The following is a 27,570-nucleotide window of genomic DNA, read 5'->3' on the forward strand; positions in this document are numbered from 1 at the left end:
TTTTAATCACATCCCAGTGACTGCAGCAGCAAGCACGGCTGGAAAGAGGAAAGCCATGAGCATCAGCACCAAAATTCAGTGTTTTAAATAAAAAGTCTGTGTTAGATACTGTGCGCTTGCTAAAGCATGCTTGGAACTGTCAGTCAGCAAACAATGCAACATTGCTTCAAAAAGCTGGGTTTTCTGTAGTTGAGGAGGAGTGGGCGGCGAAAACGCAACCGAAACTGAAACTCTGACAACACCAGAGGGGATGTCAGAGGAAGAATTCTCAGCCGTGTCACCTAGGCAACCAGGACGCTCTGCCTGAAACAGACACCAAAGATGTAAGCGTGCGTGCTGCGCTTGTAACACTGCTAATATGGAGCAGCATCCAGATATAGAGCCGAATTGGGATTTTATAGAAAACGCTGACAAGGTTTGCATACTTGCAAAAAAAGATTGTCCAGATGCGTATCACAGAGTTCTTTGCTGGAAACAATCTGCAGTAATGTATCTACCTGTACTGTACATTTCTGCACTTGCATTACTTTTTGGCACTTATTTTTTATTACATTCATAGGTTTTAATACATCTTTTTTATTAGTGTAATGAGTGTCTTAATAAAGATTTTTAACCGCATACACTCTTGTTTGTTTTGATCACTGTACTGGTGACATTTTGAATGTCAGGTTATTGTGTGGGTGTTTATACTGTCCCTCGCTTACTTTAGGGTGAATCATGTTAACACAAACTCTCTTGTTCTAAGAGGTGCCAACTGTACTTCTCTTACTTGGCTAGATTATTCAATCTAAATCTGTTTCCCTGCTGATTGTTCTTTGTTAACAATATGTGGTCAGTCGCTTCCTTCTCTGGCTTGGTTTCAGAACCACATTCAATCCCCCCACCCCACCCAGAGTGTTTTTTGAAGTCTGCTGAACAAAGACTCGACAGGGACCCACAGCCACTTTGTGATGGTAAAAGATCTGCAGTCAGCTCAACTGCAGCGAGATAAACGAGAAAGAAAAACAAACAGCAAACACAGCAATAGCTTTTATATTGACTTCCAATTAAATATTGCTACAGATTTAGAGTGAAACTAGAATTATTTTTTTGTTCATTTTTTTTGTTTTAACTGAAATGTGTTTTATTTAATATTTGTGCAGCAGGTTCCAAATATTTTAATTAAAAATAATCAATTACACAATTAAAACTCATTTAAAAGAAGGATACAGAAAAGGTATGGAGGCACAGGGGGTATGCAGCTTGGTCCCAGTGGATAGCCCCTAACTGAACTGGGATAGAGGGTTATTTTAACGTAGCATCAAGACACCGTGAAAATACCAGGGCTCTAGTGCAGTGTTTTTGTCTCAACCAGGAAATAAACATTTGTTTTAAAACATGAATTGCTTTCAGGTGCATATCACAGCACTAAAAGTATAGACAGACTCTGAGACATTTAACTGTGTGTAGCATCAATGATAGCCCAGAGAGTTCAAAGAGGAAAGACAGATAACTGGTTCCTCCAGTGGACTGGTGCACTAAAATGACTGCATGATTAAATTACCAGGCCCACAGGGTAACACTATTCTTTAAAGAAGCTGAAACATCAAAAAGTATATCCAGTATTCAAAGTGCTGAGGAGAACTGCTGTGAAAATGACTTGTGGGATTTCCTTTTCTCAGACACATCATCAGTCCCAAGACACATAAAAGGGCCATTGACCAAGGCAGGCTGAGAATAAGAGGGTTTACCAGCCACTATATAAAACAGGGTTAGATGTTTTCGTATCACGAATGTACACTAAAGAATCTGCCAGTGATGTCAGGAGACGAGCATGTTACAGCAGTTTACACAGAGTGCAGAATATCGTCACGGGGAAGTGTGCACTTTGATATGATCCAGGCAATAACAATACACGGGCAAGAGATAAAACAATTACACAACATCCTTGAAGACATAAATCTGATTACTGTATCCAGAAAACCTACAACAACACACTCAAACTGTGAGGCACTGTAACCTTGGCAACAGTCCCAGGTCTCTTGTTGCACACATAGCCTCACATCACTGCTAATCACCAATGGAGCTCGCAGCAGACACTTCCTGTAATGATTGTTACAGTGACCAGGAAGAAGGGTTAGAGAGCAGCCTTTACACTGCAAGGCAAGCAATTCCTCTAGAAGGCGAGTCAGTCATTAAAGTATTCCTCTAGAAGGTGAGTCAGTCATTAAAGTATTCCTCTAGAAGGTGAGTCAGTCATTAAAGTATTTTGGGCTCCCAACAGTAATAAAGACAATATGGTACAAGCTGTAAAAATATCAGATATAAGGATCTATCTTGGTACACTCACGTATGTCTAATGAAAGTTTAAACGTTGCCCAAACATCAAATGTTTAGAACTGTGTCTAAATGTTTCAACGTTGTGAAGCACAGATGCTGGCCTCTGTGTTTATACAGCTGTAACTATCGAGTGTATGGTTATTATTTGAATATTCAGTGCTTCATAGTTTATGCCATATAACATTGGAGGTGCACACCTGTAGTCTTATATACATTAGTGTTGTATATCGGACTGGTTAACAACATTGCAAATATGTAAAATGTTGAAACATGATTAATCTTAAAGTTTAAAGTGCTAGGAAATCAAACACCCCCAGTGTATAGTAAAACTCGGATTCTTACAGTATTATTGCTAATGCAACAAAAGGCAAGCGGAGAAAAGAGAACAGCTGAGAATCACCTGATGCTCTTCCACACGTCGAACCCGTCCAAGGGCTTGGTCCTGTTGGTGGAGCCCCCGGCCAGCCCCACCAGAGTGGGCAGCCAGTCCGAGATGTGGATGAGCTCCCTGCTGACCACGCCGCTCTGCTTCAGTAAAGGGCTGGTGACGAAGCCCACCCCTCGCACTCCTCCTTCCCACAGGGACCACTTCCTGCCCCGCAGCGGCCAGTTATTCCCTCCGGACAGCGTCTGCCCTCCGTTATCTGTCAGGGAAGAGGTAACCTGGCTTTTTAAAATGCATCCTTCAGTGCAACCAGCCAATGTTCTACTCTGTGCGGTAGTTAAATGGTTAAACCCGAACTGGATAATGTGTATATAGGTTGACCAGAGCCAGAACATTTTAGATCATTAAAATAGGACCAATGTAATGAAAACATCCAACAGTGCACAGGACTGAAATAAGTATACCAGTCAACAAGAGTTCTAATAAAACAAGTGCTTGTGTGAGTGATGGTTTACAACAGACACTACATTCAGTGCTTTCTGGCATACCACTGATTTTATCATGCTTTCTCACCTCATGCTGGCTTGCATTTGTCTATATAAAGACTATTTTTGCCAAGTGTAATAATTTGTCTTAGAGAGTAGAGCACCTCAGAATGGACTTGGTGAAGTAGTTCTGACCATTTATTATGAGATGAAACTGCAGAGTGTACAGGGAGGCTGTGAGGTGAAACTGCAGAGTGTACAGGGAGGCTGTGAGGTGAAACTGCAGAGTGTACAGGAAGACTGTGAGGTGAAACTGCAGAGTGTACAGGGAGGCTGTGAGGTGAAACTGCAGAGTGTACAGGAAGACTGTGAGGTAAAATTGCAGAGTGTACAGGGAGGCTGTGAGGTGAAACTGCAGAGTGTACAGGGAGGCTGTGAGGTGAAACTGCAGAGTGTACAGGGAGGCTGTATATCATGAGACATGTGAAGTCATGATGTGCATTCTGGACACCAGATCCACACACATCCACACTGACCACAATATCAGTCCTGTGGGAGGAAAACAGCAGCACCGTATTATAGCTGTCATGTATGGTTACATTCTTTTAGGATGTCTTTCTACAATCAACTTTAAACGGTGATGCTTAAAAAGGCAGTGGTGTTAGTGACAGTCTTACGGTGCAGTACTGGTAGCATTCCACTCTGTTGGAAGTCAGTGGAAATGGGAAGCATCCAGTCTAGGGTGGGATTGACAAATGGCTTGTGATCTATACAAAGCAAAACTTTTTGCATACAACTTATACATGCAAGCAATTCTTTAATGGTCAATAACATCTTTAAGAGACCTCTGCTTAGGTCAGGTGTCCAAATATAATGATAGGGATGCCATTTTAATATTACTGTGTGATACTAGTACTTAAGATGCATTGCATTTTAAATTTCTCTCTCAGATATGACTTAAATATAAGCAGTGAACAGATCTGAATTGTGTGTTGCTTACAGCAGTGTGATATTTGCTACATTATGTCAGCATGCATAACACTGCTCAGTGTACTTTATGGAACTCTGCTTGAAATAAAAGAGGCTCTCCTTGAGTAATATTGGCATTAAATAAATACTGGGGAGGTGCTCCCCAGCCTGTTTTTTTTAATGCAGATAGATTGCGGTATGGACTAACAGTGTAGTGTCTGGGCTAGTGTTAGATTTTCTTGGGTGGTCTTACAGTTGTTTTGCTATGAAAGACCTCACACTGTGAGGATCAGCAGAGAAGACAAGATGACAGAACACACTGCTTCAAGTCAAGGTACCTCCTAGCAAATCAAGGAATGCCATCTTAGTTAGTTATTACAACCTTTCCCATTCTCAGACATTACATTTGAGCTGTATGAAAGCCCCCAGCCTGAAAATAACATTACATAAAAGCAAATGTTGTTTTCATTTTGTTCCACATCTTTGGCTTAAAGGGAAAAAGGTTTTATTAGTATAATTACAGTATACAAAACCGATTATATATTTGTTGTGAGAGAAAGCCCACTCACAAGGCATGGATATAGATTCTGCTTCTTAAATAAATGATTTACGATATCAAATCATGTATTGAAAGGATAAGAACCTCTCAGCTGCTCATGTTTCTAATCAGTTATTTTTATTTCATTAAGTACTTGGAGCCCATCTTGTTACTCTACGGGTTCCATGTGTAAACCTCTTATAGGCCTCTATTCAAGGTATTGAATGTAAAACGTCTTTTCAGCCAATCAGATAGGACACAATCAAAATAGAGTCAGTCACATGCACCCACCTACAGGCAATCATATTTGTGCTAACATGTCACGTTCCAATAAAACACATGCAGAGATAGCGCAGGATGTAGCTCAACACACGGGGCACAGTTATTATTAATAATAATAAAATATATAATGCTGGCAACAGGTACATTCGTCCATTGCTGCCAACAGGTACATTTGAGACTCAGGCCTGGCCCGCTTGTGCTGTTGGCAGGGCTATTAGTCTAGGTGATATCCTTTACACGATAGATATCCGTTATGCGATATCCATTTGGCTAGACGATAAACCAACCAAAATGAAACCAGTCCTCTCAGTATATGCTTGAGTTGGAAATGGAAATGTTGAGTCATTGGCTGATCACACCTGAACTAATACTGAACGTGTGCCGATGCGTGTGCGCGATTTGACAGGCTGAAAGTGTGAAAGACTCCTTTTACTTGAGCAATGGATATGAATGGAGGTGTTCCAACAAGAAATGCCATAAGAAAACATCTGTAACAGCTGGTATGAAAACAGCAAGCTGACATTGGAGCAGATTGCACAGGCACACGAGGTATCCCTGGGGTTCTAAAGATCTACAACAAAGATTTCTTTTCACTGGCATTCTAAACCACAAAGGTCTGGTCTGGTCAGGTAAGAAGCGAGGACTGGGTTAACAAAGCAAACAGATCTCATTTTATTGTTTAATTCCTCTGTCAGTCAGAACACAGACTAAGCATCCCTGGGTGTATAAGGGGGCTGTAATACCGGATCATGAAGTAAAGGGGGGAGGGGGGGGGGGGGGGGGTAAAACGGATGTATCTTTACAGTGTCCAGAGGTAAAACAATATGGCACTGAATGGGTCTGCTGAACACCACTCGTGAGGGAATCATAGAATACAGTTGTGTACCATTTAAATATGTTGTCTGTGTCACTGATATGACCAGAGGTTAACCCCTGAAGGTGCACAAGGAACTGAGCGGTTTTTCAAATGGTTTCTTCTAAAAATACATTTGAGAGTGACTACGAGGAGGAAACTGACAATTTGGATGACCAGATCCAACCTGTCAGTATTTTGTAAACCCTGTTTCGTGCACCGCATTGTAAAAAAAATAAGAAAGTTAGCATCATTTTATATGTCCCTTATATGTCCCTTGTACCTTAAATGGTAAAAATGGTTCTAACTAATGCAATTATTCCAGAAATCCTCCATTCACTATGTAAGTCACACATTAAAAAATAGCTGGTAGTTTAAAGAAAGATCTGATGGCATACCTTACTGCTGTGAAGTTTTTAACTTCTTTTGTCATTTCAGCTGGAGAGTGAAATTGTCCACACCCCTTCAACATGCCTTTCCTGTCATTAACCAATAAGCTGCTTTCCCATAATGACTGACATGGTTTGCAGCCAGTGAGCTAGTGACACACTACTGAAAGTAAGGTATGCCAGCTGTATTATGGTACCAGCTGTTTACTGGACAGCACTGATAATGTAACTTCACTAAGAAAATCAAAGACCACACCTGTGCCCCACACATCAGGACAATGACTCACAAGGTACTGTCTCTATCACAGGAACTTAAAAAGCTCAATATATCAGCCATGTTAGGCCAGCGCTCAATGTCACCGGCACCAACACATTTAGGATGCTGGGCCATGTTTTCAAAGCGCTTCCTCTGGTCTTTAATTAACTCCTACTTTTTGAAAGGAGAAAAAATAAATCATGTACATATTACACCATGAGAAACAAACACCTTCGCAATGCTTAAGAGAACTTCAATCAATCTTTATTTTACATAGCGCCTTTCATAATGGACCACCATCACACAGCACTTTAAACTTGGATCATATCGCTTAGTTGTTTGGGTCTAGTTTAAAAAAATGCAACAGGCATTTCACCTCGTTCACAAAATAGGAGTGAATTACAGACTGGGGGAAATGTTTTGAAAATACGGCCCATAAAGTCCTTCATTAGGCTGAAGTTTCCCAAGAAAGCAGGAGCTGTATTTCTAGCAGTAATACAGCAATCCTGTTATCACTGCACCGTCTGTTTCTTTCACACATTGTTCCGAAGCACTGCCATGCTCGTCTTTCCCAGGAGATCCCTCCTGGCACAGTAATACAGCAATCCTGTTATCACTGCACCGTCCGTTTCTTTCACACATTGTTCCGAAGCACTGCCATGCTCGTCTTTCCCAGGAGATCCCTCCTGGCACAGTAATACAGCAATCCTGTTATCACTGCACCATCCGTTCTTTCACACATTGTTCCGAAGCACTGCCATGCTCTTCTTTCCCAGGAGATCCCTCCCGGCATGGCTGTGCCTGACATGCATTTCAATTCTCAAGCATTAAACACAATCTCCAAAGCAAGAACGACAGCAAGGAAAATATGGTAATGGACCAGCGATCACTTAAACATTTATTCTTTGTCACAATGGATTTTAGCTTCAGCAGTCACGGGCCACTCCATGGGCTTCAATACGTTTCAGCATGTTGCTTTACACTCCTGTGAACTGTAGAGACATGCTTTTAAATCCTGGTGGGAGATTTAAAGCAATACCGGTCGGTACAAACTGTACTGAACAGCTTTCTTTTCATGTCGTGTCTTTTTTTTCTGCTGCATCTTTTCATTTTTCACATCACAGCGATTCTTGTTATGCTAAAACCATTTCCACCTATTCATAATGAACAATCTCCTGCTGCTACAAATTTCTTTCAAGATACCAGTCTAGACTGCTGGTGTCAGAGCACAGAACTAGAAACTAATGGATTCAGACTTTGAGTCCCAGCTCAACCACTGTGCAATCCTTAAAGGGGAATGTGGCATGACAGTTGAGAGAGGCTTGGCTTATACAGTTTTATCACCAAATATTTTATGAACTATATTGTCATTCTGGCTGATGTGACAGTTGCATTCGAGTGGTGTATATAGTAAACATTATAAAGGTGCTATGTTATCAAAATAAATTGTTCACAGTTGACTGAATTAAAAACGTCTTTGATCTGATTCAATCTTAATATGTTTAGGTGCTGCGCAGCCCAACCAACTAGAATATTCTGGCATTCAGGTGCAGTCCGTAAGAATTGTGACAATTCAATTCTTAAGAAGCACGTGGAGTTTTTGATTGCAAATGCGCACCCTTGTAAAACTGTGTTGGGTTCTTTGTACTTTTTATGGCCCTTTTGTTCTTGGACACGAACTGCAGTTTTCAGGAAGATGTAGAAGTCTTCCGGGCAGGCTCAGTATGCAAACAGGGGTTCAGACTGCCCCAATCCTGCTCTACTGCAGTACTGTAAATCAGCCCCAACTCAACAGCAAAACAGAGTTACGATTCTCTTCAGATAAACAAAAAGTGCTTGATTTCTAGGCACCAAAAAAGGTTATGCAAAAAACATCAAATCTAGCCTCTTGGGCAATAAATAAATAAATAAATAAAATAAAAAATATGATGTATTTTTTCAATTTTACATTTACTTTGGTTTCTTAAGAACAGCCCCATTATACCAGTTTGCTCCTCACTGAAAGCACATATCATATTGAGCTACAGTATAATAGACTTATAGTATAATAGCGAAGGACCATTCTTATTACAATAACAGATCATTAGTAAATTCAAATGTTCTTGTCAAACAAATGGGACTTATGAAGCCTTCAGTTGTTTAAGATGAAAACGGGAAGGTTAAGGAGTTAAAGGTCCCGTTACTTACAGTTACTTTTCTTGGCCACTTGCAAACTTGGATGTCCATAAAGCTAACAGCAGTACTGTAGCCCTGGCAAACAGAGGTCTGTTCGACTGCTGAGTTATACAAAACCAGAGAAGGGGTGAATTGAGGGGTGAAATTAAAGCAAGGATACAGACATAGTGTTGAAATACTGGCATTGCTAGGCATCAACAGAGAAATAGCAAGTACGTTTAAAGGTTAAAAGATCTCGTATCAGGGTCTTTAAATACCCACTCAGACTGCAACTGTAGGTCTCTCTCTTTTTGTATTTTCAGTGTCTGTGTACAGCAGTTGACTTGTTTAAACTAAAGCAATACATAGCTCTTCGATTCTTCTAAAGGAAATTTAAAAGGTTCATATCGAAAACAAAGATCTGCATCCAGGGTTATGTATTGCTTGTTATTTCATACAATAATAAAAGTGATATGTAACTGATTGAAATTGCTTTTATATGAAATCTCCATGGGTACCCTGAACACACTACATATAGTGTGAAAGGTTGCATTTCTGTGTTCCGTGTAGAACTGTAAATACACCACTAGAGGGCATCAGTATGAAGAAACAGTCAGTCCTCTGCTGTGTGTAGCCTTGGCTCTATGAGACCTCTTGTGGGGAAAAAGTGTTTTTTCTTTACTAAAAATGATTATTTGAAAATACACCCACCCTCGTTATATCGCCCCTCGCTAAATTGCGGATTTGGATATATCGCGGTCCTGAAGTTGGCTCCCCATTTTTACTGTCTAACTGCGTATGCCTTAGCTGCAATATTCAAAACACAGGCACTTACAATTACTGTTCGTTTTATTTCGTACTGCACAAACAACAATATACAAAACAATTAAAAACAAAGCATTCATATCGTACTGTTATCATATACACACATACTGCACAATAACACAAATCAAATTAAATATCTACTTGCTGAAGCGGTTTTTATTTGAGCCAACAAGGTGTTCAGTTGTGGCAGCAATGCACGAGCAAGTCACAAGACAGTGACGTCAGCTCCCTAGCAACAAGCCTGTTGGAAGTGGATTCGGGTTTGGGTATTTGAGAAAGGATAGGAAAACTCATGAAGTTAATTGGAGACTGAAGTTGATGAGAAGCAGTTACCCTCCGCTGTACGAATTAAATCTGTGTGCTGCTTTTTTATACGAAAGATGAGAAAAAGCGGGTTGCGCAGAGGACCTATATTGGACCCTGACACCCCCGATAAAACGAGTGGGTGGTGTATTTATAAAGGTAAAATTATTATTATTATTTTAATTGAATTTGTGTCACCTGCCTGGAATTAACAGGCAGTTATTTAAACAGGACACAATTCTAACTCACACATGGAGTACTAACTAAACTTTTCTACACACGCAAACAAAAAGGTTTACGCGCTACCTTGAAAACCACACCGGTCTCTTCACAGTGAAAGCCTCTCTCTTCACACAGACTGGAGACTGCCTAGAACAAACTTTGTGTCCTGTTCAAATACCTGTACCTACATACGGTATACACATTTTAAAATCAAACCCACAAGCCGTTTACAAATTAATAGAGACACAAGCTTTCATACAAACAAACATCTATCAAATAAAACAGATAAAAGCAGCATGCGTGCTACAGGCTTGAGGACATAGTTAACTGCACAAAGAAACCCATGTCCATGTGCACACAACAGCAGCAGCGTTACACTTGAGTTATATGCCAAGTCACTTCCAATACTAGGACTGCTGGAGAGGACAAGTACAGTGCTTGTACTGGTTGCATCGTCTCTGTTGGTTATTCTTTAAGATATGTTTATGTGCTTCCTGTACTGTACAGTACAGTACCAGCGGTAAACTTGGAACCAGCAGATTCTGCTGAAAAAATAAACATGTATTTATTTAAACTTAACCTTCAGCTGGTCCTTACTTTCACAAAGTAAGGGTGGCAGGGTGTGGTAATTCATATAAAATATATAATGGTTAATTACAAACAAGAACCAATCCAAAATGCACCCCTGCTTGGTGAAGTTATACGCTATCATAATTGCTTCGATATGCTTAATGTTTTATTGTGCCATTTAGATTTTATGGGTCCATTTCTTTTGCTTTTAACATACACTAATGGATTTAGGACATGGCATAAAAAAAACGATTTGAATTTATTTTAAAACTCTACGACAGCTTGCCAAACAGCTTGGAGCTGGTTATGCACAGTTTGATGTGAGGAATTGGCCTTCGCACTGGAAACTGTTTCTGAATGCCCAAGACATCATTCTTCTCTTTGCTGTGACAAAACGCATTAGGATATTGTATGTATTTGGATTAAATGTGCCTCCCCCTCCCCTGAGGTTTGGTGCTTTCGAGTCCAATGCTCACGAGGGACAAGAGCTCTGGCAACAGCCAGACTCGGTGCCAGCAGACAAAATAAGGGCTTCCCCTCACAGCACCGCTCCTTCCTGACCTGAACACAGTCCTTGTGTACTTTCAGGAGTTAAGAACTATTCGGACACCACGAGGTGAAGCGGGTTCAATTCATTCCTAAATGTATCTAAAGGGAATATATCTATAATACTAATAACATCTTTTCTGGGGACATTGTGGTTTGTGTGTGTCCCAAGTGCCACTTCCTTCCCTTGCTATGATTCAGCAAAGACAACCACTGTGCTGTTAACAACCCCACACTTGTGGAAGAAAATGTTACTACTGTAATATGAAGGCTTACACACAGCTTCTGAGGCAAAGCCACTGTAACCCTTTCATGCATGAAATACTGAAATAACCGGACAAAACAATAGTGTTGGGATACAAATATATTCTTCTTTACATTTTTTTATTCCATTGCTTCATATGGTGAAAAAATGTCATCCTCATATGAGGCATCTTCCGCATGTCCCCATATAAACTATCTGTTCCCATGAGGTCGCCATGCATGAAAGGGTTAAAACTACTGAACTAATGAACTGAAATAGAGTTTAATCTGCTGTAAGATATACAACACAATAAAGTATTATTTCATTGTAAAGCATCACACTGCACTTAAAAAAAAAACAAAAAAGAAATGAGAAAATTCATATAAATACAAATGGAATACATGCTATTCCAATGGTGTTCAACTCATTATGAATCTGTGGACATTTAAAAAACAAATAACTCCAACACAGATGAATTTTGCATTTAATCGAATTCGTGCAAAATCTACCCTGACAAACAGATGTCAGCTGTAGCAATGACACTGCACCCCTTTGGGTTTCACCATTGCGTTCATAACGCTGCAGCAGGATACGGTTAAACTGAACTGCAACACCAACTTGTGTAGCAAGACTAGGTTTCATAAACCCAAAGGGTGCTGGTCCTCAGCAAAAGGTAGGTCACTTTTAGCACTGAGTCCATTGGGTTGCATTAAAGAAGGGGAGGCCCAGTCGTCTCTCCAGTGACCCTCCCTTTCTGTGGGTCATGTTAACCTCCCTCGTTACTGGGCAAAGCCTGCATGTGGAGGAAATGTAGAGTGCCTGGCGACGATGAAGGCCTCATGCTGGTGTGACTGCAGTATGTGTGGTCTAATTTCAAAACCGCATTACACATCACTGCACAAAACCTTAGCAACATGCTGAACTGCGCTTGGAAGATCCGGGATTACTGTGCTTCAAGACAATTGAGTTTGCAGGTACAGCTGCACCTCCTATAGATTGGAGGACCTTTTCACAAGCTAAACTGACAGTTCTCCCTCTGTTTAGCTGTGAGCAGCTTAAGTTGCCAGCATCCTGTGAAAATATCCCTGCTGTTACCACACACACACACACACACACACACACACACACACACACACACACACACACACACACACTCTAACCCAGTACTGAGTGTGTAGATTTAAGCAATTGTTTTATAACATAATTGAACAGCCTTCTCTTGGAAACCTACTTTTGATATTCAAATCTTACAGCATTGTTTTTGTTTTTTACTGTACAGATACATGAGGCACCCAGCTGTCCTGTGGGCTACATTGTCTTTATGTACCCTTTCAATTACTGTTCCAGCAGTATCATAATGAATAGGCACTCAAATCAGTTAATAGTTATTAACAGTAATCAACATTGCATATTGGCCCACAGGTTGAGAACTACTGTTATACTTCATTTACTTCAGTGTGAATACACTAATGGGACTGGAGAAGTGCTATGTTTGGTCATGCAATAGCTGCATGAGAGAATGTTAAAGAGCTTCAGTTTCATGTTTCAGTGGTGTTTGTCCAGCGTCCCAAGAGTAAAACATAATGCAAAAAACAAGCTAGAGGAAAATGACACAGCACCTGCTGGGACTCTTGTCACATACTGTATAACACTTGTGCAACGGTGTTATCTGAACGAGCAACCGTTCCATGCTTCCCCTCACAGCCCCTCAACTCGTCCAGTGCATGACTACAAAGCATTTGAAGTTACTCACCGCCAACACTAAAGGGGAAGTCTCATTTGTGCTTTTTAAGATCTGTATAAACATCTACAGTACATATATTGTGCATTACCTGTAGAGAAGACCAGCACAGTGTTGTCCCAGAGCCCACTGGTGTGCAGAGCCTCAGTGATGTTGCCCACAGCCTGGTCCATCGCAGACACCATGCCAGCGTAGTGCCTCCTGTTCTCATCTTGGATGAAGCGGTACTGCTCCAGGTAGCGCTCGGGCACCTGCAGGGGGGCGTGGACAGCCTGCAGCGCCACGTACAGGAACAGAGGCTGCACATGGACAAGTAAGGAAGGGCCTGAGTTCTTAGTCATTTCATTTTGGTAAAACGGTACTGGGTAATCTCATTAAAACCATATCTCATTAATGGGAGGCATTAGCACAGGGGTGGGCAGCTTCTTTAAGGTCTTTAAGTGCAATGTGCACCAAAGATAAACTAAGAGCAACAAAACAAGATCATTCAATGCCAGTCTGCCTTTGGGTGCTAAACTAATGTTAGCAATCCAATCAGGGAGCATAAATCAAATATACACTGTCTTACAGTGTAGTGTATGGGAATTGCGTTTAACTACCACTAAACGCTTTTCCATTTAATAATATTTCAATGAAACTCGGAAATGGAAACTACTAAACATGTCCAGCACATTATTAAACCGATTTGTTGTTACTTGCCTACTTTATTTCAGTACATTCTGTATTGCTCACTGGGAATCACTGTTTTACCAGCGTTGAGTTCAATTGCACAGTATCAGCAGATTTACCTTGTGAGGGTCGTGCTTGGCTATGAGTTCTGTGGCTCTCTCAGTGAAGACGTGTGTTGAGTACATGCCTGTAAATCCTGTGGCCACTTCCTCTCCATCTCTGAAGTCTAAAGCACAGCGGGTCACATTGAGGGGAGTGATGAACGCGCAGCGATGGTGAGAGAAGTAATCCTCACTTCCGGTTAGGTAACCTGCAATCAGAGACCAAGAGCTGTCAACAGCCGAGCAAGGAACAGGCTCCTTGAAAGATGCTCTGCTGATAAAGCCTGGTGCTTTCAGCCAACACCACGCTGGCCTGCAAACCAGGAGATCCCACTTTCATTCTTAGTCACTCTGTTAGGGATGGTGGCTCTTTAGTGATACTACTTTTTAGGATTAGAAAAAGCTGCATGAGTTTTTTATGAATAAAACTGAGTTTGAAAATCATAAAACTGTTCTACTGTTTAAAAAAAACAGCAGTCGACAACAAGTTCATTAACATTTGATTCATTTAAAAATAACAACTTTTTAAAAGCTCATGAGGTAAAGCTTTGTGAGGCTGTGGCCTGATTACCAAAGTAGGTGTCGAATCCTCTGCGGGTGGGAAGGCAGTGTTTCCTGTACATGCCCAGGTGCCACTTGCCCACCATGTGTGTGGAGTAGCCAGCCTCCTTGAGCAGCTCAGGTAGCAGCTTCTCGTCCAGGGGAACGCAGTACGGCTGACAGGGCCAGATGATCTGATGCTGCATGCCTGTGTGGATCTGTCAGTGAAGAGAGGGCAAGTCTGCAGGCAGCAGGAAAGGTGTTCGCTGACCAATCAGGCTGCGAGCTCTGCATATCTTAAATCACAGTGACTGTTTCATCAGCATTCCAGTACATTTCATCCAGTGCACAGACGTCATCCCGTGCATAGAGCATAAGGCACAACACACACGCTTAAAAACAGAACCAATACAGTGCTGCTTTTTGTAATTTTACTTTAGAGTTTTTGTTATATAAATTACAAGAGTTGTAGGACTACATGAATAAAATATGTGTGTACTTAATGTCAAAACAGTGTACAGAAAAAGTAAATATTAAATACAGTATTGGAGCGATCCGTTTAATTATGTTTTGTACTGTGTTCTTACGGTGTTTTGGCGTACTGTAATTCCCGCTGTATTGTGTTCCCTTCCGCTCTGTAGATCCCGCCGTTTGCTTGTATAACCCTCACTGTGTCTGTGTAAATGTAACCTGTGTGGCGTGTGGTACTGTCTATGTCTCCCCTATAATTGTCTGTTGTATTTCTGTGCCCATTGGTCCTGGTGTGCGGCTGAGGACCAATGGGATGTGTTTAAAACTCTGGCACTCGATTAACATAAAGGGGCGGAGCTATGATATAAAAGAGTGCTGCGCCGGCAATCATGGTTGTTGTTGCTGTCCTGATTTGGTTGTGTGCAGAATGTCAGAGCGGTGGTGGGCTACAGCAGGGTGTTGGAGACTAGCGTTCCAAAATAAAAGATTTGGAACTGATTTCAGCGTGTTGTCGCCCTTCTTCTCTGTCTGCCTGCGCACAACGCTAGAGTATGTAGAAAATGATTTATTAGCCTTACCTTGTACATGCTGTATACATATTTTAGCAAGTTAGAAGGTTAGTGTTAGCATTTCCGTTTCCCATACGCCCCCATATAAAGACTAGAAGAGAGTTGTTTTTATCCATCCCCTTAGGTCGCCATGCATGAAAGGGTTAAAGTTTTTCTGCCAGGGTTGCGATTGACCACCCTCTGCTTATTACATCATTTTCATTTTTATCATAATTATAGGGTGGCTTTTACTAGAATACTTTAAGGGAAAGCTGAAGTGTAGTAATCATCAAGGTGTTGGGTCATCACATGACTGGACTGGACAACCAGCATTATTTATTTATGTATGTATTTATTTATGGCTTTGTTAAAAATGTTGCTGTGCATTTTTAATGACCTTACTCTGTCTTTTTGTGCAAAGTAACTGCATGCCACTACACTGGTTAGCAAAGAGTAAACTCGAAGGACGCTGAGCACGCATCTAATCACATGACTACAGCTGCGCTGTTCTGCACTAACTATTGAACCGTACAGTACAGCTCGAACTGTTCAGTGAAACGCAGCCCACCCGAGACCCACTTTACGTTAACACAGGGATAACACAATATCAGGTAACAGTGTAGTTCTAGTTTTATTCAGATTTGTATTCAGTTTTATGCTTTGCACGTTTGCAAATGTAAATCTATGCAGCACCGGAGCATGAACCTTTAACTAACATACAGCAGACAGGTAGCGTAGTTTGATTCTTACCTGGTACCTGCCTGTCATGAGTTGGCTTCGGGACGGTGTACACAGCGGCTGGACGTAGTAGTTGTCCAAACGGACACCTTGAGCGGACAGTTTGTCCAGATTCGGAGTTTTAATTTCTGATCCGTGAAAACCCACATCGTTCCACCCGTAGTCGTCTGCCAAAATAAACACCAAATGAGGCGGCTGTGGTGTACCTTCTTTTGATACGACAAGCACACAACAGTACAGTAAATGAATCGCTAGCACCGTGAGTTTAGTTTCTCTGGAAGTTTGCATGCTGCTTTCGAGACGTGGTCTTCCTGAACTAAAACTGAACAAGGAAATCACTCTTAAAGAGACAGGCGTACGCAAACACTACCGGAGTAGGCACGTACAAAATACTAGCCTAGTAGTACTGTCCAAAAACATTGAACATTCCTATAATATAGGCTGTGAGCTCCGCAGTATAATATAGTGTTTTGCAACGTAAATGACTGCCGTGATGGGAGCAGGAGGCTTCTAAGGCTTTAAAGGCACAACGGAGCTCCTACAAAACTGGGATGTAAATTAGGTCTGCCTTCTGATCAAGTTGAATGCAAAAAAAGGCTTAACTACAATATGGTAACAAATAATGAAAACAATCTTTGCTACAGCTGGTTCAGTGCAGAAACTCTGAGAGTCTCTGTGTGTAAATTACTCTTGCTCTTATTGTATTACTTGTATTGTAACGCTTGAAATGTTTTTGCTTACGATTGTAAGTCGCCCTGGATAAGGGCGTCTGCTAAGAAACAAATAATAATAATAATAATAATAATAATAATAAATATGTTTTTTTTTTGTTTTGTTTTTAATTTTTTATATTTACGTTTAATATCTGGTGGTTTCCAAGACAACCTTGAATATTGGTCATCATGACAATTTGAATCTGTTTCCATGGTGACCAAGAGCATCTTTTTCCACTGCAATAAACACAATCAAGAAAATAAAGGGCAGGTGATGTCAAAAGAAGGAAATGCAATTTTAAAAGTAGGTATTGTAGGTAATGCTCAGCCGGTTGGTATAGTCAGAGTTTAGGAGAGAGAGAGAGAGCAATAGGTGACTGTGGGAGATTGAAATAAAACAAAATCAAGTACATGCATAGTGTATGGAATAGTGGGGAAACTAAAATTTAAAAGAAACGTCATTGTTAATCAGAACCAGTTTCATAGAACCAGTTTCATGTACTATGTGCTTTAGTAGCTTTTACAGATATAAAGGTCCATTAATAGATGTCTCAGTTGTGAGTATGTGACATGCATTCAGCAGATGTATTTTAATGCAGTCATTTTTTCTTCAAAACTGAAAAATATTGGAGAGCTGACTTACTGACCACACTTTGAGAATTTATAGGAAACTGAAATGAGGTGCAGCAGCAGCAGCAGCAGCTTCGAGTGAGAAGTTGGATCTCCAGCACATCACTGCCCCATAACCAATCATCTTACCTGTCAGGAGCTGAGGTAGGAAACTAGTGCTGCTTCGCTACCTCATCACAGGGTAGCACGGGTTAGAGCTCTTCTAGTGTAGAAGCTGTTGCACTGGTTAGAGCTCTTTTAGTGTAGAAGCTGTTGCACTGGTTAGAGCTCTTCTAGTGTAGAAGCTGTTGCACTGGTTAGAGCTCTTCTAGTGTAGAACCTGTTGCACTGGTTAGAGCTCTTCTAGTGTAGAATCTGTTGTACTGGTTAGAGCTCTTCTAGTGTAGAACCTTTTGTACTGGTTAGAACTCTTCTAGTGTAGAAGCTGTTGTACTGGTTAGAGCTCTTCTAATGTAGAAGCTGTTGCACTGGTTAGATCTCTTCTAGTGTAGAAGCTGTTGCACTGGTTAGAGCTGTTCTAGTGTAGAAGCTGTTGCACTGGTTAGAGCTCTTCTAGTGTAGAAGCTGTTGTACTGGTTACAGCTCTTCTAGTGTAGAAGCTGTTGTACTGGTTAGAGCTCCTCTAGTGTAGACGTTGTTGCACCTGTTAGAGCTGTTCTAGTGTAGAAGCTGTTGCACTGGTTAGAGCTCTTCTAATGTAGAGGCTGTTGTACTGGTTAGAGCTGTTCTAGTGTAGAAGCTGTTGCACTGGTTAGAGCTCCTCTAGTGTAGAAGCTGTTGCACTGTTTAGAGCTCTCCTAGTGTATAAGCTGTTGTACTGGTTAGAGCTCCTCTAATGTAGAAGCTGTTGCACTGGTTAGAGCTCTTCTAGTGGAGAAGTTGTTGCACTGGTTAGAGCTCTTCTAGTGTATAAGCTGTTGCACTGGTTAGAGCTCTTCTAGTGTAGAAGCTGTTGTACTGGTTAGAGCTGTTCTAGTGTAGAAGCTGTTGCACTGGTTAGAGCTCCTCTAGTGTAGAAGCTGTTGCACTGTTTAGAGCTCTCCTAGTGTATAAGCTGTTGTACTGGTTAGAGCTCCTCTAATGTAGAAGCTGTTGCACTGGTTAGAGCTCTTCTAGTGGAGAAGTTGTTGCACTGGTTAGAGCTCTTCTAGTGTATAAGCTGTTGCACTGGTTAGAGCTCTTCTAGTGTAGAAGCTGTTGTACTGGTTCGAGGTAGTGTAGAAGCTGTTGTACACTTCACTGATATGAGTTCCATTCCCTGTGAGGAGGCTCACTGTAACAAAGCACTCTTTTAGACTTGGCACTTCTTCCAAGTCCTGTACAAACTAAAGACCTGAAGATATTATTTTGCATCACTCAGTTAAAATGTCACATACATTTTCAATTCATCCACACATTGAACACTAAATTCTGTCCAGCTTTCTGCCTTCATGGTGAAACACACACACACACACACACACACACACTTAACTTCATTTATCTTTGCAGCATCATCAATCTGTCCTGGAACCCTTTTTATGTAACACTCATGTTTTGTTCCTCTACAAAAATGGTTCTTTCTATACCGGTAGCTGATTTCAAGGAAAGCAAACTTTTTATTTTCATTGCATAACTTACAACAAATAGGGTCCACTTTTTAATACTGATTTTAAAAATGCAATGCATCTTAATTATACAGTTAATTACATTTATGTGTGCTTACTTCACTATGCAAAACAATGGCTCTTAATGTGTTTCCTTCCCTCACTGAAGGTGTGTATTTACAGTTCAGGTCCTGACAATTGAAGGTGTACAACCAGCTTCTGACGACTCTTCCCAGATTCTCATCACTAGCTATGCAGTGAGTGGCACTACAGACACGGAGCAAAGTTAGCACAAGGACCACTGCAGTGCTAGCTTTGTATAAATAAAAAATTTAAAAAAAACTATTGTTACCAATCCCTGACTCACAGTAAGATTTTACTCATTGAGAAAATATTATTTTTCCATCTTTCCAATCCTGTGGACTCCCAGTGTGTAATATCATCCCTTGTGCTTTTTGTTTAAAAGATGCTTCCTTTAAAAAGCGTTCCCAGTTTCCAGGCTGGTGTAAACACATTGTTCCTTGTTGTTTTCTTTGATAGACTCGTTCAGCCTGGAGACACCTAGTCTTCCCTCTCACTTGGTGGCCTTGCTCTTTTTCTGCAGGCGGGTTCTTGTGGGCTCTGTGAGTATCAGTGGCTCTTGTGTAATAGTTGCTTCGTAGTTTTTGCCCAGAAGCTCAACCTCTAGCTTCTGGCCTATTGTATTGAGCTCTGTGGGGACGTAGGCAAAGGCCACACTCTGCTGACTGGAGTAGCTGTAGGCTCCAGAAGTCGTGTTACCAACAACCTGAAACGAGATGGACATTAAAGTTAAAATATATACATATATATATATATATATATATATATATATATATATATATATATATATATATATATATATATACACACACACACACACACACACACACACACACACACACACAAACAAAACAGCATCTTGGGGTTCAAAATGATTATTAGATTGTAAGTAAACTAAATTATGTATGTGTTCCTGTGTGAACAAATATAACAAGATTACTTTATTGACTCCAATAATCAAAAGTCAAACTGTTACAGCATAAATTATTATTACTTGACTCAATTACCTAATCAGTGTCTAATCTCTTAGGGAGCATTGGACACGACGCTGGCGTGTGTTTATCGAGGATCTTGAATGCTTCAAAAGCATTCTCTAATGCCTGTCTTGTATATCTTACCTAAATGTGTGTGTGCAGCTAAACCTTGTTTTTGCCAGCTTAGTTTATATTTGTGTCAGCTGTGTTCCAACCCAGGCCAGTTCCCACACCCCACTCAGTTCTAGGCTCTTTATCTTGAGTAGCAAACATCTTCCCTCAACGGTTTACCTTGCAGCTGTGCTGAGCTACAGTGTTCTCAAGGACGACCTTTTAAACCCAACCACTGATGTCACAGTGCCCCTAATTCAGTTAAAAAAAGAAACCCTGACCTTGCCATTGTGCCACACAGTTTCGTTCCCCTCTGGATCAACGTCATCGGTTTGCATGGTGAGGTAGGCCAGCTTGCGAGACAACCCCTTTGCCTTGATATCCAGCAACGCCTGCTTCCCGATGAAATCTGCAGGCTGAGAAGAGGAACCCGCTAATGAGCTTGAGAGACTGTCTGCCCTGTGGACCAGCAGCCTTCATACTGCCACCCGAATGTGAACACATTTAAATTCATATAGTGTTTAACAGGGAAACATAATTAAAAATAAACTAAGGAAATGGTTTTTAAAATAGAAAGAAAGGTAACCTGAGAAAGTACATCAGATTTGTGTGGATTAAAGTATTGAAACACCAAGGTCTTTGCCTATTTCAAACAAAAACAGTTCATCAAACATTACCCAAGCGGTGACCCAATTTAAAACAGCCTCCCCTACATTAACAAAATAAAGAGATTAGCTGCAGCCTGTGAATGTTCTCTGGGAAAAAGCAACACTGCATACCAGGTACAAGCTACGAGTCACAGGGCAGAAGACTCTTAACGTTTATTCATTATTTTTAATTTCTTTACCTACAATTAAAACAAGAACCAAAACACTGTTTTAGTAAAAATAAAACTGGCATAACTTGCATAATGTAAATATCCTGTGTCTCCCAATGTTCTTATGATAATAATTCATCACTTAGCACTATAATGATTCATGGGGAGGTTCACATTACATTTTCAAGCTCAGCACTAGGCTATGCTTTATTGAATGATGAGATCAATGCTAATATATTTTAGCGACAGATTAGTGCACAACGAAACAGGAAACCACGGCAATGTTAAATAGCGAAAGTGGACAGGTTTCGAATGGTGAATTGTACTGTAATCGATTTGGACTATTGTGCACAGCTGTCTCAGTTTATCAAATAGGGATGGGGAAAGTGGTTTGGAGAAAGAACATGCACAACAATTGGCTGTGCTTCTCCACTCCCAAACCACACCCAATCTGAATATTCTGTCCTTCACTGAACTTCCCTGCCACTCCCCACTATTCTTAATGGTGATTGACTTCAGGAAGTTAGTACTGGGAAGTCTGAGGGAAGTTAAGAGTCTGTTTCTGTACTATGCTGCTGGGAAGTTAAGAGTCTGTTTCTGTACTGTGCTGCTGGGAAGTTAAGAGTCTGTTTCTGTACTATGCTGCTGGGAAGTTAAGAGTCTGTTTCTGTACTGCGCTGCTGGGAAGTTAAGAGTCTGTTTCGGTACTATGCTGCTGGGAAGTTAAGAGTCTGTTTCTGTACTGCGCTGCAGGGAAGTTAGTTTGATCGACTTGCCCACAATGCTGTAAAGATACTTGATTTAAAGCCTTGTTTTTCATTCCCTTAAAGATCTTACTTACTTTGAAACTGCTATTGACAGACCTGGCCCCTGTGTTACACTGATATGGACTGTATCAGAATCCCCTCACGCACTGTCAAATAAATTGCCAGTGCGCATCCATGGTACACACACACACGTATTCATTATTCTGTATCTGTCTCGGGGGAATTTCAAGTGGTAAAAATTAAAATGTCTTTTGAACCACTGTTCCCCTGAACTGCTCATTTTTAAGAATGTGACAACCAGAAGTTATTCTCAAAGTGTTTAGCTGACTCAAAACCATCAGCAAATAATATATCAAATAGTGTTGTGTTGTGTTTTTAAACATAAGCGAAACTTATAACTTTATGCCTAAATCGCTTCTTTATGGGCAGCTTCGTTTTGAAATGTCGGGAGAAAGATCCCACAGCGCCATCTAGTGGTGGAAAATAGAAATAGCACAAAAAGATCAAAAGACTTAAAAACCAAAAAAAAAAAAATGTGACTGGAGCCTGTTGAATCAGAAACTGTAACTCAAGCAAAAGTAGTAATTAAATATTATATGACATATCCCTAAATTATATCCCTAAAGTAGAGTAAACGTGTTATCAAAAAGATAATAGTCTGCTTTTGAAAACGTCACACCGTCTCTGCACTGAATCACAACCTAGCCTCACAAATCTTTGATCAGAATCTTGGAGATATGTTGTGTCTTTTCCCAACATGCACCTGGATGTTTACAGAAGCTGGTCTATTTCTCAGTGCCCTGAATGATCTGCTGGATGGGAGTCTTGTGGTTTCACAGCTTTTAACTGATACAGCCAAGGTTATGGGATTCTCTGCCATGGTTCTTACTGTACGTTCAGGAAACTTTTCAAAAGACCAAAGATTTTTTCAGCAGGGCATTTACTTAGTAGACGACTTCTAACCTAAGCCTCCCAATCCTCTGTGGTACCTTATTTAACTTGATGAAGTAGTCTAACCCAAGCCTCCCAATCCTCTGTGGTACCTGTTTAACTTGATGAAGAAGTCTAACCCAAGCTTCCCAATCCTCTGTGGTACCTTGTTTAACTTGATGAAGTAGTCTAACCCAAGCCTCCCAATCCTCTGTGGTACCTTGTTTAACTTGATGAAGTAGTCTAACCCAAGCCTCCCAATCCTCTGTGGTACCTTGTTTAACTTGATGAAGTAGTCTAACCCAAGCCTCCTAATCCTCTGTGGTACCTTGTTTAACTTGATGAAGTAGTCTAACCCAAGCCTCCCAATCCTCTGTGGTACCTGTTTAACTTGATGAAGTAGTCTAACCCAAGCCTCCCAATCCTCTGTGGTACCTTGTTTAACTTGATGAAGTAGTCTAACCCAAGCCTCCCAATCCTCTGTGGTATCTTGTTTAACTTGATGAAGTAGTCTAACCCAAGCCTCCCAATCCTCTGTGGTACCTTGTTTAACTTGATGAAGTAGTCTAACCCAAGCCTCCCAATCCTCTGTGGTACCTTGTTTAACTTGATGAAGTAGTCTAAACCAGCCTCCAGTGGGTTTGTGTCACAGTTCATCTATAAAAACAAACCAACAAAAACAGAAACATTCAGAAAGCCACCAGCATCAACGTCACTACCAGACTATAGTTAGCCACATTCTCAAAGCTGTTTACTCCAAATTGTGCATTGTTTTTGGAATGAAAACGCAATTCTAATGCAAATAATAAAACAACTTAAAACTAAATTAATGAAACATCTGAGCTGTTTACTTGTAGAATGGTACGTTTCTAAAGAAACATGCTTTGATAATCTGGCATTATGGGTTCATGTTATCAGAACTCCAACCAAACCTTTTTTCAGAAAGGAAAATGAACCAGTTTTAAAGTTCTTCTGTATTTGTTCCTTTCCTTTTAGAATATAAAATGTGCTCATGACTATTGTAAGCAGCTTTGGGAATGCAGCCCATGGTGAAATACTTGGTAAAGCAGATGTGTGTATTCCTGACCTCCGCTCCCCATGCTCTGAAACCCTTCTCCATGCGCAGCGAGTTCATGGCATACGCTCCGAAGCTGTCAATCCCCTCCTCCTGCCCCGCCTCCATGATGGCTTGGTAAAGTGAGGCGGTGTGCTGCCGTTTGTGGTACATCTCCCAGCCAAGTTCCCCTGACACACAAACCAAACCAAACCACATCATCAGAATGGGACGTATACGCACAGTGATGGTTCAAAGCTGCCAGTAAACCGACACTGTGCCTAAATCACACGATGTGGACTGATAATTAAAAGAGGTTCAAAGTATATGTGCCAGGTATTGCCAAGCCCACCGGTGTATGATATCCTGATTGCAGTCACAGGAATGTCGGCGAGTGTGACGGATCGGCAGTGCAGGAATCTGAAGACGGAGTCGCTCAGATCCTCGTCTGTCAGCTTCTGGAGGACCTTGCGAGCGTTCGGCCCAGCCACGCCCAGCACTCCCATGTCATCGGTCACGTTTGTGATCTCCACACTGTACCTGCCTTCCACAGCCTCCTGCTCAATCCACCTGGGTCACACACAAAATCAGCTTGCAGACTGCATGGGCTCCAGCAATTACTGTGCAATATACACTGCAGGCACTAGGTTGCGACATGAGCTCAGAGCTGCTTTTTGTGATGACGCTGGTATTGAAGAGGTTTTTATTATTTACCTGGTGGAAGTTGTTTTGTGTTTCTTCTAAAAAACACTTAATATAATCATTATTTTTGTTATTCAGAGTCACATTCCATACCCCTTTAAAATACATTTTATGTCATTTAAAGAAACTGGGGCTATATGCCTCCTGTGTGTATTAACAGCTCAGAATGAATGTCACTGATCACCAGCCCATCCAGTTTCTAAAAAGCCCTACATGTTTGCAATTACATCACTGTATAGAGTCATTGTCACTGCATGCTACTGCATGCACACCTCACTGAAACGGCTGTATGAAATGCAATGCAGACTATACAGCAGGAACAAGAGTACATTTACCTTAGGTCATGGAGCTCTGACCCTGAACCCGTGACCAGCATGAACTCCCCCGGAGACAGCTGGGTCACAGTGACCTCCGCGTACACACGGCCTCTGGGTGTCAGCATGTGGCTGATGTTCGTTACACCTACCTGCAATGAAAACACAATCTGCTTCACTAAAGAGTAGAGTGCTCTTTCCCCTACTGACTACCACCTGAGGAATGCTGAGAACATTCTGTGCATGTCACCAAATAGCAATTCCATCCTGTTTATGGGTCATTCACCCACACAGACCAATACATTCAGCCACATAGACAAATACATCCAGATGCTCAGACTGATCCAAGTCTAATGTACTACGGCTATATTAAGTGCTGTCTAATGCTTGATTTCCTTGCATTATGATCTAGTTGTAAAATGCCTATGATGAACAAGGTGCACCTTTGGAATAACATTGGCAAAGAGGCGTTCCAGCAGCTTTGTTGAGTCCTTTCCTCTGACGATGAACTTCCCGAAGGGGGTCAGATCCATCACTCCCACCTTCTCCATCACCAGCTTGCACTCCCGTCCCACCGGCTCAAACCAGTTTGTACGCCGGAAGCTGGGTCTACCCATGAGGAAAGACACATCGTAATACTTAACTGTGATGGGGCATTTGTGAGACAACAAACTGGTTCATTCCAACCATGCAAGTTAAAAACAGCATGCATGTGTTGTCAGCATGGCAGTGTCCTAATGCTCACACCACCTCCAAAAAGATTCACCATGAGTATGGGTTTGCCTTATTTGGACTATTCTGCTCCTGAATGCTGAAAGAACAAGCTGCTAGGCTTGTGATAAAGAGCCAGACGGACCGCAAGTAAAACGGTCTCTAGATCCTTGTCTTTAAGTGGACTGAGTCACCTCTGTTCTAACTGACGATACTGCTTCTCTAAAGAAATTGGGATGCAGGATCAAATAAATTCTCTAACTGATGGGTAACAGCTCATGTTTGGTCTCAGCATGTGTTCATGTAACAGGGTATGTAAAATAGATCTCTGTCATGAACCAGTATGGGATAACGTTTATAACACACGTGAGAATGGCCTGACCTAAACTCGTGGCTTTGCCATTCATGTGCTATTAGGCCATCCACACAGGATATCTGTTTATCGTTCTTCCTACTGAACATAGGGTTCCTCTGCCCTTCAGCATTGCATCCTTACAGAGATTCGTGGCTCAAAAGTGTTTTAAATATTTGGAATCCGATCCTGGACAGGAAGGCACCGGACTAGATTTTCAAAATTGGACGACGCTTGCATAGCTGCTGAAATGCAATGCATCTCAACTGTGAAATTAGTCATTTTAACAAGCTGAATGAGCCCTTTGAAAATGCCTGAAATAAATACTGGCTGCTCATACTGCTGATTTTGCCAGAACGTTATTTTGACTATTTTTGTTTTTGAAGAAATATGCACTCCATTTTGCAGTTAGTGAGGCGTCTTAGTGAGGTCACAGTGTGCTGCCTAGGTAGAGATGCCAAAAACACCCAGTGCTTTGTAGACAGAACACAACGATGTTCAACATTATTTAAAAATATATTTATGCAATGGGGCGCTGGGAACCGCAGACTTTATCAAAATGGTCTTTAAAAACGGTCCTTAAAGTTTTGTGAATAGGGCTCTATAATTCTAATCCCAGAATATAGATTCTTAAAGGAACCCACCACCTTTCATAGTATCTCTCTGAGAAAAGGAAGCAGCATTAAAATGAAGTCAGTCAGGGTCAGTGCAAGTACACTTCATAAAGGACAGAAAGGGATAAGACACAGGATCTTTGCTGCACGCTACTATTTTTCTCCATAAAGAGCATGGAACTGGTACAACCAGCAGCATGAAGTCAGGCAGCTCATCAGGCCAGGAAATGTAGAACACAGAGTGGTATTTGAGTTTAATAACAAAATAAAATGATTTAAACAGAACAAAACACTGATCCAAAACAAAACGGCACAATGGCCAAAACAGACATAGAACAGACATAATTCCAGCTCGAATAGCAACTGCAAGTTATTATTTATATATTTTCTCTCTACCTCCCGACTCTCGTTCCACCTCTGAACACACCAACCCTGTGTGCGTGAAAACGGACTCTTATGCAGCTGTGCTGGGACTCGCTTGCTAATCAATCATTCACTTGAATCCCAGCACAGTCTGCATGTGAACTAACTGTGCACCAGGTAAAGAGCGTGGCCTGTCTCAGTGCCTATGCCGATTTGTCTATAAAGCAATCCATCACAATCTTTTGGAACACTGATATAAGTTACATGAGTGGATCTTTTCTGATAGGCTATTGGAACATAATTCCTATGAGAAACAAAAAGCACTTACTTGTAACCGACATCATCTCCGGGTTTATAAAACCAGTGGGGCTGCTCCCATCCAGCATGGAATCCCATGGATGCTTTGGACTTCAGAGTTTCATAAATCCCACTCACTCGCTCTGTTGGTCTGCCTGCAAACCGCTCCTCCTTAGGAAACCCAACTAGTGAGAAGAAAGATATTTAACAGGTCGTCAATGCCGTCAGAAATTATTGCTTTAAACTGTACAGCGACTTGCCATAAGTAAAAAAAATAAATAAAATAAAACAAAAAAATGATGGAGTATAATTACACAGGAGTGCAACCCAGTACCAAGATTATAAATGACCCCCACAATGAAGACTGAAAATCATATGCCAAACTGCTGTATCCCACAGATATATGTAA

The 27,570-nt window shown here is 41.2% G+C and overlaps 2 protein-coding genes across 3 annotated transcripts in view; both read right to left on the reverse strand.

Annotated features, from left to right (window-relative positions):
* Positions 1–16,496, reverse strand: part of LOC131697705 (arylsulfatase B-like) — a 35,956-nt gene extending 19,460 nt beyond the window's left edge. Inside the window, exons 1-5 of the mRNA XM_058988586.1 lie at positions 16,161–16,496; positions 14,423–14,609; positions 13,870–14,060; positions 13,173–13,380; positions 2,720–2,963 (exon numbers count right to left, since the gene is read on the reverse strand). Coding sequence (XP_058844569.1) covers positions 2,720–2,963; positions 13,173–13,380; positions 13,870–14,060; positions 14,423–14,609; positions 16,161–16,436 — 1,106 coding nt within the window. The 5' untranslated portion in view covers positions 16,437–16,496. The remainder of the gene's footprint in view (positions 1–2,719; positions 2,964–13,172; positions 13,381–13,869; positions 14,061–14,422; positions 14,610–16,160) is intronic.
* A 2,567-nt stretch (positions 16,497–19,063) lies between these two features.
* The window catches only part of LOC117404061 (dimethylglycine dehydrogenase, mitochondrial-like), a 36,245-nt gene continuing 27,738 nt past the window's right edge, over positions 19,064–27,570 (reverse strand). For both annotated transcript variants that reach the window (XM_058988594.1, XM_058988605.1), the window contains exons 9-16: positions 27,193–27,346; positions 25,268–25,433; positions 24,846–24,976; positions 24,161–24,378; positions 23,842–23,999; positions 23,352–23,411; positions 20,522–20,656; positions 19,064–19,861 (exon numbers count right to left, since the gene is read on the reverse strand). In XM_058988594.1, the coding sequence (XP_058844577.1) occupies positions 19,649–19,861; positions 20,522–20,656; positions 23,352–23,411; positions 23,842–23,999; positions 24,161–24,378; positions 24,846–24,976; positions 25,268–25,433; positions 27,193–27,346 (1,235 nt within the window). In that variant the 3' untranslated portion in view covers positions 19,064–19,648. The remainder of the gene's footprint in view (positions 19,862–20,521; positions 20,657–23,351; positions 23,412–23,841; positions 24,000–24,160; positions 24,379–24,845; positions 24,977–25,267; positions 25,434–27,192; positions 27,347–27,570) is intronic.

The sequence above is a fragment of the Acipenser ruthenus genome, chromosome 2 (assembly GCF_902713425.1).
Source record: "Acipenser ruthenus chromosome 2, fAciRut3.2 maternal haplotype, whole genome shotgun sequence".
In the NCBI taxonomy this organism is placed as follows: domain Eukaryota; kingdom Metazoa; phylum Chordata; class Actinopteri; order Acipenseriformes; family Acipenseridae; genus Acipenser; species Acipenser ruthenus.